The 20,806-nt window shown below is 43.3% G+C and overlaps 1 protein-coding gene across 1 annotated transcript; it reads left to right on the top strand.

Annotated features, from left to right (window-relative positions):
* Nucleotides 1-142: 142 nt before the first annotated feature.
* On the top strand, nucleotides 143-19,913 carry XPNPEP3 (X-prolyl aminopeptidase 3). Its single transcript, XM_005150328.4, has 10 exons — nucleotides 143-252; nucleotides 1,887-2,003; nucleotides 4,586-4,993; nucleotides 6,768-6,970; nucleotides 7,826-7,888; nucleotides 11,291-11,404; nucleotides 13,771-13,856; nucleotides 14,512-14,695; nucleotides 16,180-16,300; nucleotides 17,133-19,913. Exons 1-10 carry the CDS (start codon nucleotides 189-191, stop codon nucleotides 17,297-17,299), a joined length of 1,527 nt encoding a protein of 508 aa, XP_005150385.1. The 5' UTR covers nucleotides 143-188; the 3' UTR covers nucleotides 17,300-19,913.
* The last annotated feature ends 893 nt before the right edge of the window (nucleotides 19,914-20,806 follow it).

The raw sequence follows: 20,806 nt of genomic DNA, 5'->3' as shown, positions 1-20,806 counted from the left end.
CCGGGGCGGGACAGGCGCCTCCGCGGGCGCCTAAGGCGGTGTGGCGCTGCTCATTGGCGGTGGGGCCGGGCACTGTGCCCGCGCTCGTTGATGGCGTCAGTGCACGGCGGCGCTGCAGGGGAAGGCCCCGCCATGCGCGGGCCGTGGGAAGGGAGGAGGAGAGGGAGCTGAGCTCCGTGCCCTCGGAGATGGCGCGGCTTCCGGGCTGGGGGTTTGTGGCGGCGGTGGTGAGGGGCTGGCGCGGCTGCTCAGGTCAGACACCGCCCCACTTACGGGCATTGCTTCACCCCACCAGTGCACTGCCGCCGGGCTCCATCCATCTCCCGGCCTCCGGTGACAGACGGCCCAGGACACGCCAAGGGTTATGCAGGCTTAGAGACCGTCCTGCTCACCAGGGCGGGCGAGGGATGAGGCTACTCTCGGCCCCTTTGGCGCTGTGGGTACGAGGGAGGCAGCTCGCTGCGGCAGCGGAGTTGTAGCCCCTGTCAAGGCTGAATGAGGGGGAAGTGGCTTATTGGTTGAAAAATAAAGCAACGGTGTGGAGAGCTCCTCACAGTCTTCAGAATACTGCTTTGCTTAATGCCGGATGTGTTCTGTTGGAAGCTATCGTATTTCTCTTCTGTGTAAATAGAAACTGAAAACACTTTACACTCGTCTTTTGGAGGAAGGCTCGGGAGATCTTAGAGCAGGTTCCAGTGCCTAGAGAGACCTACAAGAAATCTGGAGAGGCCTTTTTGCAAGGGCAGGTAGTGACAGGACAGGGGGGAATGGCTTTAACCTGACAGAGGAGATTTAGGTTAGAGATAAGAAATTATTTACTGTGAGGGTGCTGAGGTCCTGGCACAGGTTGTCCAGAGAAGCTGTGGCTGCCCCATCCCTGGCAGTGTTCAAGGCTAAGTTGGACAGGGCTTGGAGCAATGTCGTCTGGAAGTTGGAACAGGTGGAGCTTTAAAGTCCATTTGAACCCAAACCAGTCTGTGAGTCTATGAAGTCACACAGAAAGCTGTAATAATAACAGTCTCCAGGCTGTTACTCCCATCGATCATCACACAGTGAATGCTTTATGTTACGACTATTAGTTGGCATGCATAAGTAATCTTCAATTAGTGGCTAATAATACAGGCTCCCACAGAAAATTGACAGTCTGTACATTTTGCTGTAAGCCTTTGAGTCTTAATTCCCTGAAAGGCAGGCAGCTGTTTTGCTTGTGTTGCTCTTGCTTATGCTAGCAAAGACTTGATTATCATTTGTTTCAAGAATCCAGTGATGTGCTATGGCAGCATGGATTGATTTTGTAGTAGCCACATGACAAGTGACATGAAAGAGATCCAGTTTCCAAAACATCAGCTGCTAGATGTTAGGAAACTGATTATTGCATCCATCCATGTGTCTCATGATCTGTATCTAGCAGAAGCAATTCTCCAACTGCAAGAGGCTGTAACGGAGAATTTCAAAGCTGGTAAAGCTTGTGACAATTGTATTTAATTTTAGCTTTTGTCTTACCACGTGCACCCCTAGCTTCCAAGTGCACACTTGTAATTCACTTTAGAACTTGCCTGCTTTGGCTGTGTGTGGATTTGGAAGTGGGGTACATAACTGTATGCTTCTGAGGAACCATTTTGAGTTTGGGTATTGCTACTATAAAGTAAATTAAATACATAAATGGGGACTCTCTGAGTATGTTTCATGCAAAAAGAATTGTTTATTTTTCTGAATGTTATATGAATATTTGTTTATTAGTTGTGTGCATGTTGTTCCATAAACTATTGTGGTACACAACAAATTGAGAAGAAGGGATATTCGTGCCATATAATGTGAATAAATGGTATTTAGAGTCAGAACTGAAAAGGTCTTTACCTTGACCTTGTGCATTTCTTTTCCTCTAGTTTGCAAGTCATGTGCTCTTCGAAGGTTTTCCATCCAGCCTGCCCAGCAGAAGAAGATTCCAAACCGGTATCTTGGCCAGCCCAGCCCTTTCACACACCCTCACCTTCTCAAACCAGGTTAGGCTCAGGTCCTGTATGAACCAGTCATTGTTATTCTTTCTGGTCTCTATTTTTCTGAGGTTTCCAGGACAAAGTATTGATTTTCTGCATCATATAGGTGTTTGTGGTTTCAGCTGTTTATGATTACCTTCATTAGCCATTAATTATGTTTAGTAGCTCAGTAGCTCATTTCCTTGTCTGAGATGATACTGATTCCAGAAATAGGCTTCAACGTGTTGGCTTTTACCTTTTTCTCATGGAGTGCTCGTTGTTACTTGCTTGGGTAGTGCAGACTCTTCATGGCAGTGGCATTTCCTGAGCTTGTTGTCCTGCAAATACATATGGTTTATATTAAGGGCAGGCCTTTGTGCAAGATGAACTGCCAGAATCCTTCATATCCAGCGTCTTGTGAGTCACAAAATGAAGGTGTCATTCAGAAAAAGAGACTGGGAAGACACTGATAGATGGACAACACTGGACTAAAGAGCATGCCCCCTTCACAAGAATATTCAAGCAGTGAGGAAAAGAAGAAAAAGAGACTTGTGGCTACGAAGTTAGATGGTATGGGTGAAAGAGACACTGAGGTTGTGCATTGTTTTGAGATTAAGGAAAATGAACACGTAGGTATGAGATGACCGTGATTAAATCTAAAAAAAAAAAGAGATAAAATTGTATTCAAGAATACGTTCCAGGGACCATTCTGGTGCTGTGTTCTTTTTCCATAGATAGGTATACAGAGAGAACAGACTAATATGTAACAGTATACTGGTATGTTTAATTATAGAATGATTCAGGTCAGAAGGAACTTCACAAAGGTAACCCTCTGCTCAAAGCCAGGCTAACTTCAATATTAGATAAGGTTGCTCAGGGCACTGATTAGCAGCTCGCAGTAAGTGAGGCAGATCCTTTAAAAGTACTCACGACTGAAACACTCCAAGTGAATTCTAGTTGTCCCCAGTAATTTTCCATTTAATAAAGGAGCTGTGTTTTCCTTAAAATAATATATTCTTTTTATTGCAATTATTGTTTTAAAAAGCAAAAGCAAATGCCTTTAAGGCAAAGAGAATTTTCAGGCCTCACAGTCGGAAGACACATGGGAATGCCATGTTCTGCCCCATTGCAGCTTCTAAACTTCACTGAACTGTTGTAGTTAGAAGGCTGACTGGAATACAGTGAAGCATAGGAAATTTGCAGTGTAAAACTGCAGAAATGTGAGGTCAGGTTGCTTTGAAACAGTTTCTGTGTTCTCTGTAGTTTTCAGATCTACAGAGTAAACCAAATGTGGTGATTTTGATGTTTGATATGGTTTGTTTTTTTGTTTTGGTTTTGTTTTTTGGTTTGTGGTTTTGTTGGGTTTTTTTTCAGATTTTTACACCAAATAGGTGTTAGGATTTTGGAAAGGTGTAAAGTTTAATGCAAATTCAACATATGTGATTTTCTTAAAACACTTTGTCAAGGAAAAACTCTATGAATAGAACTTGCCCATCCCACCCCACTCATGCAACAGCCCACTTTTTAACTTGAAATTTAACTTACAGTACAAGCTAAATTTCCATTTTTAGTCTATAATTGTCACTGCACAATTCATTAGAGAAAAGTAAGATTATTAAATTAAAAGGTTAACAGTATGAAAATACAATCTGTGTTAAAATTAGGTATTAGCTAAAGTACTGATTAAGGCTTCTGTATTAATTTAGATCATAGTTAAGGAGTCTCACATTTAAAAAAATACGTACTTCAGCAGCTGTTGATTATTCTTTCAACTTCAGTCTGGTTTTCGTGAGTATCTTGGTTGCTGTACTTTGTATCTCTTGTGACAGGAGCAGTTCAAAACGTACTTCCATCCGAAAGATCATTTATGTAATTAGAGTCATAAGGAATATAGCATTTAACTTTGGAAAAATCCAGATTGGTTATTACTGAGAAAAGCTGCCTCTGCCCTGGTGACGATTCCTTCTCTGAATTGGAGTCTGACCCCAGCCTACAGATCGTGGTTTGTTTCTGCCTGGAATCCTGTGACTGGTTAGAGTCTGCAACCTCTGTGTCTCTGCCTGATCTCCCAGTATCTGTAAGACGTAATGTGCCCATTAAGGTTTAGAACTAGTTACTCTATGACGACTTAGTGTATATTTGAATAGACATTCTAGCTTTATCTGAGGAAATTCATGCTCAGCCTCAGGAGGTAATCTTCTGTTCAATGTCCAGGTGCTATAAACCCCATCAGTTTTCAGCAGTCAAAGTTCAGTTTGCCTTGCCCCTTCTCCTTTTTTTGCATGTCTCTAAGCAAACATTCCTCTGGTTTGAATGTTTGTCTGAATCTACCAGGTTTTGTGATTTCTGCCTCTGCACAAAAATACATAACAGAAAATCCAGTTGGTTAAAATACATTTCTGTCTTTGCATGATGGAGGAGCAGTTGAGTGAGGATGTACTGAAGGAATGGTAGCTGAAGAGGTGCAAGGGAGAGTAATAAAAGGCTTTTGAGGGATTACAATGAAGCCATGACATTGAAAGGCATCAGGGAGTAGGTGAGAATTAGGCATGCAACTAGTAAAATAGCACAAGTGCACTGAATTTCTCAATCTGATTTTTTATTCATAGGAGAAGTAACCCCAGGATTGTCACAGGTGGAATATGCTCTTCGCCGACACAAACTGATGGCATTGATCCAGAAGGAAGCCAATGACTGGGATGGATTGGACCACACAGTGATTCTGCTATCCAACCCCACCTACTACATGAGCAATGACATCCCCTATGTTTTCCACCAGGACACTAACTTCCTCTACCTCTGTGGGTTCCAGGAGCCTGACAGCATCCTGGTGCTGCAGAGCATTCCTGGCAAAGCACTGCCATCCCACAAATCCATACTTTTTGTGCCCCGGAGAGATCCAAGCCGAGAGCTGTGGGATGGGCCCAGATCAGGTACTGATGGGGCAATTGCTCTCACCGGAGTAGATGAAGCTTACACCATTGAGGAGTTCAGGCACTTGGTGGCCAAGCTGAAAGGTAACAGAAAATGGAGGAAAATGAGATGTGGTTTGTAAGGTCTAATGGTATGGGTTTTGGAAGGTGATCTGTGATGCTAATTCAAGAATATGATGAACTTGCAGAGGTGCAGGGGATATGACAGTGTGACAAAGGCTGTTGAAACTTCTTGTTAGCTTCTTGAGGGTCACCAATGGAAATAGAGTTTTGAAAATAGTAGTTGTTCCTCCCCTCTTGAGTTCCTTGTGGATCCATTTGAGTGCCAGTTGCACATCTGTGAAATATAAGGAGCAAGTAAGTAACAGAACATCGCAAACCATGTTACTGTTTTAGTCATGTCTTTTGCTGACAGAACTAGAACCAGATAACATGTAGGAAACTTGAAGCTATATTATTCATAAAAGACTTGGAAAATGATCCACACAGGAAGTTTGTTAGCCCACTTGCCTTTTTTGTCTAGATGTTGAGTTATGAACATTGTGGTCCTTTAGATGGGTTCTTCTGCATCTAAGTTCACCATGCAGCCTCAATATTTACAGTCCAGGGTGAACTTAAATGCATTAGAAATGGAAGATAAAGGCTTATGACAATACAAAAAGGGCAAGTGCTTGGGGTATTACACAAATAAATAGAGTGAATTCTGGAGTCTTAAATAGCGTCTTGGATTCTACGTCTTTTGTTTCAAAAAAGGATATATTGAAAATAGAAAAGTCCCAGAAAGGACAATAAGGATGATCAAAACTATGGAGTGTGTGTGAGATACACGCTGAACAAACTTGATCAGTTTGAAAAAGAGAAAATGGAAAGTAAGGTGTGTAAGAGAGATGTGTAAGGTTATGGAAAGTACTAAGTGGATGAGTAGGAATGATTAGTTACTGTTTTTCTTAATTTCCAAACAAAGGGAACACTGAATAAAGTGATCGCATGGTGGGTTTTGATACCTTTTGAGTTGTGGATCATTCATGGAAGGTTTGGAATGTTAGAAGCATAAATGGATTCTGAAGTGTTTAGTTCCACCGGGGAGAGCTCCGTGAAAAGCAGTTAATCACTGTTATGAAGATGCAGCCTTGAACTGAAGAAACCAGAAGTTGGGAGGTTGTGCTAAGGGAAGTACTCTTTTGTTAGCTCCCAGTTTCTTAGGGACTTACTGTAAGCATCTGCTAATGGCTATTGTCACCAAAGAAAGAGGGCAGAAGTGGGCATTAGCTGAGACTCAGCATGGCTTTTCTACTCAATTCACATTTAAAATGTTTCTGTGGGGAGAATGTGGATGCTTACTCTGATGTTCTAAATAGATTTCATATGGGCAAATATGTTTGTCCTCAGTAAGTTCATCTTCTTTGAATGGCTGAAAAAAGCAGATTCCATGTAATGGGTAAAAGGTAAATTGCCTTACTGCTTTGGGAGGGAGGCTAAAAGAGAGACTGATTTAGAACATGCACCAGTGTAGTGCATTGGCTACTTGGCTTATACAAGTGCAATTTTGATATGCAAAGTCTGCATGGAACGGTGCAAAATATATATATTCAGTGATAATTGTAAAAACCAGTATTTACATAGAGGTGGGGATTTGTCCAATCTGCATGCTATGAACTGTTAATCTTCAAGATTTCAAAGAGATCACTAGTATCCTGTGACAGTGAAAGTGTCTATCTGGTCTGTAAATGCAGATTCAGGGGAAATTAGTTTCTCAAATACGGCAACAGGTCTAGTTTAGGAGGAGTGAGTTTGTTTAGTATGGGGAAGACATTCTTCATTTATTTTTGTCTATTTCAGCTTTCATTTTGTGTTCCAGGTGAGTCAAACATTGTTTGGTACGACCTGGGAAAACCAGTGCATACAGAGCTGCACTCTGACTACCTGCAGCCCCTGGCTGAGATAAAAGCTCGGAACAAACACCATGTCCAGCACATCCGACATCTAGTGCAAAACCTTCGTCTCATCAAATCTCCTGCAGAGATTGAAAGGATGAAGACAGCTGGACGAGTGACAGCAGAGGTATGGGGTCATGTGCTCTCCAAATGAACCAGTGCATTCCTTTAAAGGAGAAAGGGGGGAGGGCTGCTGATGGGGTGGTGTGGGTTGGAAGGATAGCTTTGGTCTAATCTGTTACTGAGCTGCTGTGTCTTAACCATCACCTGGGCTCAGCTCCCTCAACATGACAAGGAGAAACAGGAATCTGCTTGGACTACAGCTTCTCTCAATTAGTGTAACTCCTGCAAAGACAAGCCAGCAGCTATTAGACTTTCTTTAAAAGCAGGGGTAGTCTTTTCACTCTCTTCCCAGCTTTACCTCTCCTTCCCCAAGCCATTTTCTTTCCCACTTGTCCTGTTAATTTTTAGGAATTGGGATTTTGTGAACACATTGCCTGTGTATATCTCCGTATTACCCCTTCTCCCTCAAATATCTTTTGAACGCATTGCCCCATTTGAAACAAATCTGACAGATACCTCAAATGCAATTACGTTTTTGTAATTATTATTAAAGTAGATAGCCAAATAGAAAAGAGAGGTACAGCTTGTCTTTTTATGAAGGAAAAGCTGCATAAGGCACTCCTATTTAAATGGGGAAATCCATAGGTGAGGTAACTTGTAAAATGCCAACTCATGGGATCAGCTTCAATCATCTAATTCTTTCTCAAAAACTAGTCAATCAGACTCTAAAGACAGTTTCACAGGGAACAGAGCTTGATTGGTTCTAGTCTTGGCAGCACTCTGTGTTGTCAGGTGCTTCTGGTTCCTATGTCAAGGCCAGCTGATTTTAAGCCCTCCTCAAAAGACAGCAGGTAAAAAAAAAAGAACTTGCTTTAAGTTCAGGTTCCTTTGGTAACTGAAAGGCCCTTCTTTTTCATAGGCTTTCACAGAGACCATGTTTGCCAGCAAATCCCCAGTGGATGAAGCCTTTCTGTATGCAAAGGTGAGTAGCATGTTTGTCCTTCACCCAAGTCATGTGGTTTCTTCACCCAAGGACATGTGGTCATGTATTTAAATGTCAGGGTGAGGAATTCCTCAGTTGTACTTCTTGTACTCTTATTGAAGGAATGTAGTTTTTGTCTAAGTTTACCTGCTATTGATGTCTTTTTCCACTGTATTTAAATGCAAACCCTTCTAAACCATGAGAGATAAAGTTATTTTATAATACAGTTCTATTGTGCAGAATTTAAGTAGTTATAGCACCTGTTTCTAAACCCTGCTTCTCTTGACTCTAGCCTTGTCAGATTACCATAGCTGTCTTGAAGCAGTGTAGATGCACCTCTTGCAAAATAAGGACTAATTGGCTGACACACTTAGTAAGGAATTCTGTAAGGAATTGCAGTGGGATGCATGTTTTAGAAACATCAGCAGGATTTGACCCTCTGTTGTGACATAGGTGGCCTGTGCTGACATGGCATTGAGCAGCAGCACTGACTTGTAAAGAAAATTATTTTAGTTGAAATTTATTTTGCAGATAGTTTTTTCACTCTAGGTCAAGATTGTAAAACCTGCTTTACTACACGTAGGCATCCTGGAGTGTTTTGTTCCATGTGGTTTTGGTAATTATAAAAAAGACATGTTATTTATGTCTTGAGGACATAGATGATGTTTATAGATGTAAGTTCATTCATTTCCATACTTTCATCAGCTTCATCACTCCAGAAGGGTAAAGGTCTTGAGGCTTAGGTAGTGCGTGCTTTCCCCAGTCTTCTTGAAAAACTGTCAAGGCTGCTTTCATTTAGTGAATTCACTTTCCTGTTTCACTTTGTGGTGTACAAGTGTCCTAGGTTCAGAAGTAGCAGTCATTTTTTCTCCTTCTTGGTAGCTGGTGCAGTGCTGTGTTTTGACTTTTGGGCTGGGAATGGTTGCTGATAGCAAGTAAGTTTTGAGTTACTGCTCAAATGTTTGGTTTGTTCAAGGCCTTTTCTGAGCTCGTGCTCTGCCAGGGAGGAGGGGAGGCCGGGAGGAAGGAGAGACAGGACACCTGACCCAGGCTAGCCAAAGAGGTATTCCATACCATAGCACATCATACCCAGGATGTAACCAGGAGAAACCCGGAAGGGCTGGAACTCTGGGGGGATGGAGGAGGTATCAGTCGGTGCTCGGTCGGGCAGGGTGGGGTGAGTTATGGGTCAGTGGCTGGTGAGGTGTTGTATTTTCTTCACTTGTTATTTGCTTTATCATTATTATTTGTAGTAGTAGTAACAGTAGTGATTTGAGTTATACCTTAGCTATTAAACTGTTCTTATCTCAACCCGTGGGGGCTACATTCTTTGGATTCTGCTTCCTAACTCTCCGGTAGTTGGGGGAGCAACGGGGGGAGTGAGTTGACGAGCTGTGGAGTTTGGTTTTAAACCATGACAATTCTTTTTGGTGCCCAGCGTGGTGCCCGAGGGGTTGAGATAACAACAGATCTGAGTGGATTTATAGTCACTCGTCACAATGCTGATTTATTTGCTCTCAGAGTTTTTTCTTTGGATCTCAGTTTCAAAATGTCGCAACTTACTTAGAACCTGTATTTGCTGTGGTAGTGTTTATCAATCATGGGGCTTGGGCTAAGGTTTTTGTTTCACTGTACTTTATGCCAATGACTTGTAATATGGGGGGGCTCCAGCAGCAGGGGGGGATGGACGTGGCCGTGGACTTGGACTTGTACCAGGCTGTCCTGCTGCTCTTCACTGTCCTTGCCCTTGTCCTCGCCTCCATCTGTGTGAGGCTGCATGAAGCCAGGAAGGGGCAGCCCCGGGAGCCGGCAGCGGCGGCTGAAGCTGCCAGGGAGAGCGGCCCCGGGAACCAAGCAGCTGTAGCAGAGCAGCGGGAGGAGGCACTGGAGGAGTGGAGAGAGGCAGTAGCCAAGCAGCAGGACCAGGCGGTGGGGAAGCCGAGCCCCGCGGCCGAGCCCAGCCCTGCAGCGGCCGAGAGTATCCCCCGGAAGTCACCCGCCAAGCCCCAGCAGGATGCAGGAGACCACGCAGCACTTCCCAGCAAGGCAGAGGAGGAAGATGCAGACTTGGGAGAAGAGAAGCTGGTGGTGGGAGAGCTGGCAAGCACGGCAGCTGCATCAGCCCCAGTGACAAGTGCAGCAGCAGCAGCAGCTGAGAATTCTGACGGTTTTGAATGGCTTTTGGGTGCCCTTGGGACCTGCCTGCTGATTGTGATAGGGATCAGCATGTTGACACACACAGAGAGTGTATTCTCCCCACAACCATTTAGTCTGATCCCAAAAGTTAAGCAGAGTCAGGTTTGGGTCTTATCTAAGGTTAGACAAGAATATAAGAGCACCAGGAGACTGTCCCCAAGGCTGGACAGTCATGCGTGGCAGGGTATGTGGGACAGTATGGGCAAGTATCTGGTCCACTGGACCCCTCCAGTGCTTTGGAAGCATTGGAGATGGAAGGCAGCTGTATGGAGCCCCCAGCAGCAAGCTGTAGAACTGCTGAAGGGGATGGTGAATGATTTTAAGCCTGGTGGGCTCAGATACTTCAGGCCATCAGAGCGGAGATGCAACACAGAGATTGACTCATGATCGAGGGGTGGACTTAAGAGTGATGGTATATTGAAAATGTGGGAGCTGAGCATGACGTGAATGGCACGGAATAAGGGGTGGATAATGTCCTGAGTTCAGCAGTAGCAGGCATTTTTTCTCCTTCTTGGTAGCTGGTGCAGTGCTGTGTTTTGACTTTCGGGCTGAGAACGGTTGCTGATAGCAAGTATGCTTTGAGTTACTCAAAATGTTTGGTTTGTCCATATTGCTCAAATGGTTTGGTTTGTCCAGTTTGCTCAAACGTTTGGTTTGTCCAAGGCCTTTTCTGAGCCTCATGCTCTGCCAGGGAGGAGGGGAGGCCGGGAGGAAGGAGAGACAGGACACCTGACCCAGGCTAGCCAAAGAGGTATTCCATACCATAGCACATCATACCCAGGATGTAACAGGGAGTTACCTGGAAGGGCTGGAGCTCTGGGGGGAATGGAGGAGGTATCAGTCGGTGCTCGGTCGGGCAGGGTGGGGTGAGTTATGGGTCAGTGGCTGTTGTATTTTCTTCACTTGTTATTTGCTTTATCATTATTATTTGTAGTAGTAGTAACAGTAGTGATTTGAGTTATACCTTAGCTATTAAACTGTTCTTATCTCAACCCGTGGGGGCTACATTCTTTGGATTCTCCTTCCTACCTCTCCGGTAGTTGGGGGAGCAAGGAGGGGAGTGAGTTGACGAGCTGTGCAGTTTGGTTTTAAACCACAACAGCAAGTTAAGGAAACAGGTGTAGGACATAAACTGTAATAGCCCCAGGGCAGTTAATCAACTGCATCAGCACTAACAGTTTCCTTCTCTCTGAATTGGAATTCCAGTTTGAGTTTGAGTGCCGGACTCGTGGTGCTGACATCTTGGCATACCCCCCTGTTGTTGCTGGTGGCAACAGATCAAACACTTTGCACTATGTGAAGAACAATCAGCTCATCAAGGTAAACCATATGCTGTTTAGTAACTTAAAATGCAGTCCACACCATCCCCATATGTGTCTTTTTTTTTGACTGAACAGGTCAAAACACTTAAATATATTTTTTCAAGTGTGCAGGGCAAAGGAATCCTTTCCTGGTTAGTTTTACTGTCAGTGACAGATTAACTTCACTCCATGTAGTCTCTGTCCTCTTTCACTTACTGCAGTAATTCCTAACAGTGGAAGGACTTGTGAACAAGCTTGCACATCACTTCATTTAGTGAGCATGTCTGCTTCCACACTGGGTGGGTTGTAACCTCACAAAAGAGGAAAAAGGGACTCCTGCAGCAGGCAGAGTGAAGGCACTTGTTGGGTGTTGTCTGCTGTCACTTGCATTGCTTGGCCATGCTTTGCAACAGAAGGTGCAATAGTGCGATCTGGTGAAGCTGAAAAGCATTTTGGACTCCAGGTAGACGAGGAAAGGAGAAGAAGGGGGGAAAAGATCGCATTAAATGTTGAGGGGTGGATTAGACGGCTGTGGGGAGATTAATGTGTCTTGTCTTATTTTGAAGATTCACCTTATTGAACTGAACCCTCTCCAGCTTTCCTGACAATACACCTTTAGATTCAAAGAAGTATTTTTGGGAGCTGTATTCTCCACCTGCTCTACTCATGATGCACTTTTCAGAGGAGTGTGTTTTTCCTCTGTCTTAATGCAGGATGAAACGTTCATTATCTTTTCTTGAAGCTGGCGTGCAAGCAGACCTTGAAATGATCTGCAGAGACAAACAAAAGGATATGGCAGGCTGCTTTTGGCAGAAATAAGCCTCCTCTGTTGTACTGACTTCCAAGGTCAGGCATGCTCATGTAACTCCAGTTACTTCTGTTCAGTTAAATGACCATGACCTTTTGTTTCTTTTCAAAACTGTTAAGTAGGAGGTTTAAACTCATAAACTTTACTTTTTGACTCTTTATTTTCCTTTGTGTACTGCTTCCTGCAGGTCTTGTTGCCAAATAAGCTAAGAAAGTGTCTAATTTGGAAGGTATCTGAAGGCTGCTTATGGCCTCATGTAGACTTTATTCAATCCACCACTTAGTGAACTCAGCTTTAAAGAAAGAGGACAAAATGCACAGAAGGCACTTACTGGATAATCAAACCACAGACTGAATTCCCTGTTACTTAGCTTGTTTAGTTGCTGGAAGAGGGCAGTAATTTTTTATATTTTACTTAAAAAAAATGGGGATTTCTGGAAGAAAGCCCAACTATTTAAATGGATACTTAAAGGCCTGTCTATTCAGTGCGATAGTGAGATCTACTCACTGTTAATCTACTGTGTATGTTTGTAGCACTTAACTGTACACAATGATAGTAGCTAGCACTGGCTATTGTGCTAGCAGTGAAGTTCTGCTTCTTATTTTCTGCTTAATGTACTAGAATTATTACTTGTCATTTCTCACTATGGCTGCTGGCACAGTCACGGATCTGTGGAGTCAATCTCTATAAAAGGCCTTGGATTCCATGCAGTGTAAATCCATAGAGAATTTAGTCTGAATTCTTTACAGATCTCACTGCTCTAATTCTTGTTAGCCCCTTTACAGGGGGACAACAAGGCCATGGGTTTGTTCCTGGCCCTTGGGCTTAAAAGCATGGCTTTTGGAAGATGTGCAGTCAGTGATTTAATTGACAAGGAACAGTTTTACTGAAGTGAATTGGAGGTTCTCTTCCAAAAGTCTTTTCTTTATCAGCAGATGGATTCAGAAGTGTATCTTAGAGCAGTCAAGGAAGTCCCAGAAGAGAACAGGGAAGATGGTACAAACTATTCAATAGGGCATTTATAGTAATAATGCACTGTCAAAGAAATGGTTTTGCTGAGTCCTCCTACCTTGTGACAAGGCTAAATGTTTAGCTCTTAATGATCTTGTGGGTAGCTCAGAAATCTGTGCTTTTGTTGCAAACCCATTTTGTCTCCATCACTAGCACAGAACTTCTAGTGAAAGGAGTCACTGGTGTCATTTGCTAGAGTAAGCAACCCAGATGTGAATGGAACCGATGTTCCAGAGTGCAGTTTAGTTCAAGGAAAACGTCTCTTTTTACTCCAAAATGTTTCCAAATCAGTGTGTTAAGATTTCAGGCTGTAGAAAAGCGTAACAGTCAGAAAGTACCTCGCAGTGAAACAATTCAAGTGGAATAGCCTATTTATGGCTATTCCATATGGAATATTTCATATGGAATATAGAATAGCCTATTTATGGTAACACTTGGGACGTTGTTCTGCAAAAGGAGTTCACATCTCTGCAGCTGCTTTGCAAAAATAAATACATAATCTCCTTTTCTGCTCTCAGTTAATAGCCAGACTGACACACAGGTCATTTTTTCCTGTTATTCTCCAGGATGGTGAACTGGTCTTGCTGGATGGTGGGTGTGAGTCTGCCTGCTATGTAAGTGACATCACACGTACCTGGCCTGTCAATGGAAGGTAAGCTGTGATACAGCTGTTTGAAAGGTCTTTTAGAAGCTCTTAAATAATTGATGGATTGAGTACATGTGTGTTTAATCTCTGTGTGAGTAGCTTTAATGTGTCCCATTCTGTGGTTCTTCAGAGTAATCAAATTATATAAAGTAATTTTTCAGCATGAGAAGCTGTATTCCCCACTGCCTCATTAATTGCTACATGAATATGTGTAATTACTGCTATTTCCAGCTATTACAGCATACGTAAAGTGCAGAGAGGGCTTTTGTGCATTCAGCTGTGGCTGACTTTGGTTGTGTGTAAGAAAGACGAGTTTAAGCTGACCTGTACATGGTTCCATCAATTGTGAATTTGGTGGTGTGACGTGCTGTGGTTGTGTGTTTGATTCCTGTATGTTTTGGTTCAAGTGCATTCTTTTCTCTGCACTAGTTTGCCTTGCTTTGCTTTGCGGTTAGACTGTCAGCTGAGAAACCCTGCCTCTACCCAGTGTATTGGAGGGCATGTTGCAGTGATGCCTTGTCTGGCATTTCATGTAAGGAGCCAGTTGCTTTCCTTTTTGACTTTTCCTGCTCCAGCATTGAACTAAATCCATCCCTAGAATAGCTTCTGGAAGTTTAATTGTGAGAAATGTCCTTTTTTTCCTTTTCTCACTGGTTTTCAGGTTTACCAAACCCCAAGCAGAATTATACCAGGCTGTCCTGGATATTCAAAAATCCTGCCTGAGCCTCTGCTCCCCAGGTGTGAGTCTAGAGAATATCTACAGCCTCATGTTGAGCCTTATTGGACAGAAACTGAAAGACTTGGGGGTCCTAAAGAGCAGCATCACTGAGAGCCACTTCTTCAAGGTACTTGTTTATACTCCAGCTTCTCCCTACTAGATCTTCCTGTTTTCTCTTTGGGTTATGTTAGTGTTTTTAGTTTGCCTTAATAATGTGCTTTTGAGGTGAATCTTAAAATTACAGCTACATGTTGTGCTTTAGCTCCTGTCTGGGGCTGATCTCAGCACAGGACTGGATTTCTCTCTTACAAAGCTAAACTTGAGGATGCATTTCAACCATCCTGTGCACAATTTGGTCTGAAATAACCCCCCATTCTTACATACACATAGTGTGAATATTTGTTCCTCGGCACTTGCCGTTTCACTCTGCAGGTCTGTTCCCATTGGTCTACACTTCTTGTTAGCATAGATGCAGCTTTAAAGTACAGACCATTTGAAGGGATCTATAGAGATATAACAATAACACAAAATTCTGGGTTCAGGGCTGTCAGCAGGCCGTTAGTCGCAGTTTTGTGATCTGTATAACACAGCATAAATCTGCAGTGCCACCAAAAGGTGCAGCCCGTTCTTCTCAGTCATTCCATGGGCTGCCTCTTCTGCACCATTTTTTGTCAGTATTGGGCTTTTCAGAGCTACCTGGTGTACAAGATTGGGAAACTGCTCTGCCTTAGAGCTGGACCTGCAGCTAAAATAGGATTGGTTTGCTGTTAGAGAAGTTTATTTCTGTTCCCACTCACTGCAAACCTGCATGATTGCTGATACCAGTACGAGAAACGTGGCAGAACCAGGTGACAGAATTACACCTTTGGCAGTAGGACAGATTTCTGCCAGATTTTATTGCCCTACAGTGTCAGTGCAATAGCGGTACAAGTTCTTGCCTGTGAACAGAGGCTATCATGCCGTTTTTTTCTCAGCAGGTGACAGCACAGCAAGATGAGACCAGTGTCTGCAGCTCAGTTACCAGTGAATGTGAGGAGCAGGGGCAGAGGAGGAATTCTGATTCCTACTGCCAAGGAGCTCCTCTGTGGAAGGAGGGGGATTTGAGTGGCGGGGTGGTGAGGGTGTTGTCTGTGTTCTATAGAGGTGAATTAAGATCCTGCTGTAGCTATGGAGTAAAATCATCACAGTGTCTGCTCTGTTGTGCATAGGAGAGCTCTTTGCCACATCACATAACAGCTGTGTCAGCTACTGCCAGTTGTCAGGGTCCGCTGATGGGAGCAATGCAGGGCTAGGATGTTTAAGGGATCAAAAGGGTTGGGGCAGAAAACTAAAGTCTTTTCTCATGCTGAGGTGGTGATAGACTTAAGCTGTTCTTTTCAGTGAGGAGAAGAGGCAGAGTACAATATGCTCATAATAGGCATCTGGTACTGGTAGGTTTTGAGGGCCATCCAGGTCCAGTAAATGCAAAGCAGGCCTTTGTAACTAGTTGTGGCAGTATGATTGCTAGTCGAGCACGTAACTATTCTGTCTCTTCTCCCCATCTTTTGTATTAGAACAACAGGTCGGGGTGTGTTTAACTGCCTCTGTGACATTTGTTTTGTCTTCTGCCAGGCGGTTCGAAAGTACTGCCCACATCATGTGGGCCATTACTTGGGCATGGATGTTCATGATACCCCAGATATATCCCGATCACTCCCGCTCCAGCCAGGCATGGTGATAACCATTGAACCAGGTAAAAAGATAGTCAGTGGTGGACAAAAGCATGCAACACTGAGGGTAACAATACTGCTTTCAGTAGTTAGTTGGTCCCTCTGACCAAAGCATTCAGGTCCTTTCTGGTGAAATTGCAAATAATTACAGTATTGGAAAACCTGAAGTTATTCCTCTCCCAAAGTCACTATAGTACTAGAAAAACCCATTTCCCTCCCAGACACAGCCAAGGTGATGAGCTGTGTCTGTGCTGCAAGAAAAGAGTAATGTAGACCTCAGACTGTTAGTGTTTGACCCACAGCAGCACAGGTCAATCGCAGTGCAGAGAAGCAAGGTCAGTTCACTTGTGTTGTGGTTTGTGTTACTGTGACTGAACTACTACCAGTCACTGGTAGTGGAAGTCTCAAGAATTGCAGTCTGCAATTACAGGCATTCACAACTTAGGTTTGCAAATTAGGCATTTCACATTGAATCTTTCTTTCTGCTTGTCACTGGATTTGGAGCTGTCAGCTGGAATCTGATATTTAATGCTTAGCTCTTCTCTCTCTCTCTCTATTCAGAACATTGTTAAAATCATCACTGTGAATATAGCATTGAGAGCAAGGAGTGCAGAAAGGCCAGCTATAATTGTGGGAGTTTCTATTAACATGCCTGTCAGTCCTGAGGAACACTTCCCTTTCTTTGCCCACCAACTGCCATGAGTGAAGGGAAAGAGCAGCTTTCTTTATTAAAAATTTTCTGGACCAGACTCACTTTATGTTGCTGAAAATCCAGCCCTGCTCTCATGGTGGTGCAGTAAGGGAAAGGTATTATCTGGAGAGTGTTGTGTGGTTTAATTCCCTTTCCTCTTTCAGGCATTTATATTCCTGAAGATGACTTCAGTGCCCCGGAGAGGTTTCGTGGCATTGGTGTACGCATTGAAGATGATGTTCTGATAACAGAGGGTGCGCCTCTCATCTTATCTGCTCACTGTCCCAAGGAGATCTATGACATCGAGCAGATCTGTGGCCACAAGTCATGATACTCCTTCTCTGCCTCTTTTATCCTCTTTGGGAGAAGCAGGGCTCCAAGGATGCACATCCCTGTAGCTGTCAAGTGCTGGAGGGTGTGGACAGTCGATGGCTGTTTCTATGACAAAGCAACCTTTTCTGTGTGCATTTTCCTTCTGATTTGATTAGTGCTGATGCTGAGCTGTTGTAGGACATGGGGGTGGATTCATTCCTCTTCTGTGTGGATCCATTTGTTCTGGTGCCCTTGGAGGGGCGAATTTTATCAGTGCCACCAGCAGGGATTCTGCCCAGTCCCTCTCCAAGTGTATAGGTGTAGCTGCTGAGACCGGCCAGCACCCCGTTTTTTCCCCTTCAGCAGTAGTTTCACAATAAATTTAAAAAATAAAGCTTTGATAAATTCTGTTCTAGGGGCATAAAGTGTGTCAGACAGCTTTGATTTTTGTAGAGCCCTGGAAGCAGGGGGTTTGGTAGCCAGGAAGATGGGTTTGGCTGGGAGGTAATTTTATCTGAAGCCTGTGGAGAACACTTACAGTATTTTAAGTGTAAGGATGTGTATGGGCCTTGTGCAGGCATATGCAAAATAGGCCAGCAGCAGGGAAAAACATCTTGTCTGCTCTTTGAGCTTATTAGAGTGTTTGGTAATTTCAGAAAGGACTGATGGGACTCAGAAGGTTGGACATACCCGTTCTTGCTGTCTTCCACATTCTCTTCTGTTTATCCCACATATGTGTTCTGTTCTGAGCCTGCCTCTACCCTGGGAGCAGGGCAGTGTTGATTGTGCTGTGCTCTACTGGTGAGCTGCTGGTTGTCACCTAGATGTGAGGTGTCCAATTCTGGGTCACTCACAGTATCTTTCTGCTTTATGCTTTAAGTACCAGCAACTTCAGCAGTGTATTTTTCAAGACTCTGCCCTGTGGCAAGTCTTCAGTCCTTGTATGGCTTTTATATGGAATTTAAAGTAATTCTCTTTTTCAGAACTCTTGAGGACATGATCACAGCTGCCTTTTGGGTTTTGCCAAGTGCAGTCAGTAACTAATGCTCTGTGATAATATTTTTGAGGCAGCTGCAGATGTGATTAGAGGCTATGATAGATGACAAGAAAAGGGACGAGTTGTCTTTCCTTAACATCAGTCTAAAGCACAGACCAGTGTTTACAGTAGTAAATACACCTACTAGAGGCAAACATGGCATCTGTTTATTTATTGAAAATATTTTGACAATCAGCTATATAATGTATCTGAAAAATGCCTCTTATCAGTGCATGTCCTGTTATTTATGCTTGCTGTTGCATCACATTATGCTTCCTTTCTGATGGTAGCTTTCAGTATTTTTCATCTGTTATTCTCAATTTTCCTTCTTTTTCTTTTCTCTTCCTATGGTGTCTGTCTTTGACTCACTCTAATGTCACTGCTTCCTAATCCATTTTGCTTTCTAATCAATGTCGCTGCCTCTTCCCCAGTTTGCCCTAATTCCCCACAGTAAATGTAGTCAGAAGCATGTGGGGAAGATAGTCAGGGTTCCTGAGGTCGACCTCTGGCTCTGCTGCTATGTAACCTCGAGCAAAATCTGGGGGGTTCTCTTTTTTTTATTCTTCTCAGTGTTTCATTTCACTTAGTGAAGGCCAAATGGACAGTGTCTTTTGTCTGTCATTGCTTTTAGTGGAAGCTGGGTGCATGCACTGGGGTTTGAATTGGGCATTTGAAGGGCAGCCAAGACATGCCATAATTTTGTTTTTCAAACGTGATTAGAAGTAACTGCTTTTACAGAGTTCAGTGTATCGAGTTTCACCTGGTTAAGAGAATCTGCTAATGGAATCTGCTTGGTGCTCATGCATTACGTTGATACATACAGTGTAAATTATTAGCAGGAAGGCATGTTAAGTGTGGATACAGAACTGATGAATACTTTTGATGTTGTTCTGGTCTGTAACACATTTGTGGTTTCAATTACACCTGTTAGAGCCATGTGAACTGAGACAAAAATTGGCTTTTGGAATTATATGAGAGACTTAAAATAACATTAACTGAGAGCTGCATGTGTGTGCTGATCTGCACATCTGCCCATGTACCTAACCAAGTTAATAATTGTACGTACTATAAATAACACTTTGAAATACATACTTAAAACTTATTTTAAAAATAAAACAATATGTAGAAAGTAGTTTGTTAAGCCGTCAAGATACATGGCTACTGAATAGATAGAAACACCTCCAGAAAGAGTATTATTTTCCAGGGAAATTTATAAATTATCTGTAACCTGTCTTGAACTTGAAATAACATTGTCAAGTGGAGGCACACATTAGCTTCTACTCCTCTCAGGAAAATCTTGCAGCTTGCAGACACCATTAGATCTTAGGAATGTTATGGACGAATGTTTCTGCCAGTAAAGAAGTGTTTGTGACTCTGCTGAGTGGGGAATAATGGATTTGCTAGGGCTGCTGTGCCCCACCGTGCCACATGTATTTGATTTGCCGTGCATTGCCCCACATTCTGTAGTACTGGCACAGCACTCAGCCATTTCTGCAGCATAAGCTGCTGCTAATATTTTGAATCTGTTGTTCCATTGTCGTAGTAAAGAAGAGTGTATTTTGCAGAACGTATTAAATTTGAGTCTTATCAACCTGCATTGTTTGAAGGCTTTTTCTCAGTCATTGCAGAGGTGGATAACCAGAGTATCATCTGGGACCTACACATACGCTGCAGCGTCCCTTGAATACAACCAAATCCATGCACATTTTACATGATCTTCATCAAGAAACTGTAAAGATTCCCTTCTCCAGCAGCAGGTACCCGTGTGTACCTCCTCGCCAACTAATCCCATACTGCCAGTTTTAGTCTCTCTGCCGTAGAAGAGATTCCTCACTCCAACCACTTGGGTGCAGGAGCAGCTCTCGGCGGCAGCACAAGTCACCAGCTGCTTCATGAAGGCGTTGGTGTGATCACTGGAAGTGAAAGGGGAGCTGAAGTATATGCAAGTTCACCTGGGGAGAGATTTTATTGCAACTGGTTTTAAGGGTATCAGAGTAAGAGAAAATGAAAGCCAGCCATCCCTATCGAAAAGCTGCTTTGCTTTCAGAGGAAGCCCAGGAGGCTTTTAGCATTGCCATTTCACCTTCTACTAGGGGACTGCTTTGCCTTGCACAGAACTAGTTAGTAGTAAAATCCTGTTGTTAACATATGGTCTGAGCAGAGGTGCTAATTTGCAGGTATGCTTCTGTCATCCAAGTGGAAAGAAATTTGTCATTTTGCATAATTTGGCATTCTGTTATCTGTGAAGAATACAATATGTCTTTGCTAAAACTGAATTTTGCAAAGGAACCTGGTGGTGTAGGAAGAGACAAATTGAGGGAGCATGAAGGTGGAGGTTTTGGGGAATATACAATGCAATGGAGAAGATTCAGGGAAAGAATGTGATCTGGAGCTGTGGGGATGTGTACAGGTGGATGCAAGAGTAAGCAGAGAACAACGGTATAAAATGGCTATGCAGCGTGTTGTCATTGTGGTGCAAAAGCTTCAGGA

The sequence above is a fragment of the Melopsittacus undulatus genome, chromosome 5, assembly GCF_012275295.1.
Source record: "Melopsittacus undulatus isolate bMelUnd1 chromosome 5, bMelUnd1.mat.Z, whole genome shotgun sequence".
NCBI lineage: Eukaryota > Metazoa > Chordata > Aves > Psittaciformes > Psittaculidae > Melopsittacus > Melopsittacus undulatus.
The sequence above is the reverse complement of the archived record's forward strand: the minus strand, read 5'-3'. Positions and strand labels throughout refer to the sequence as shown.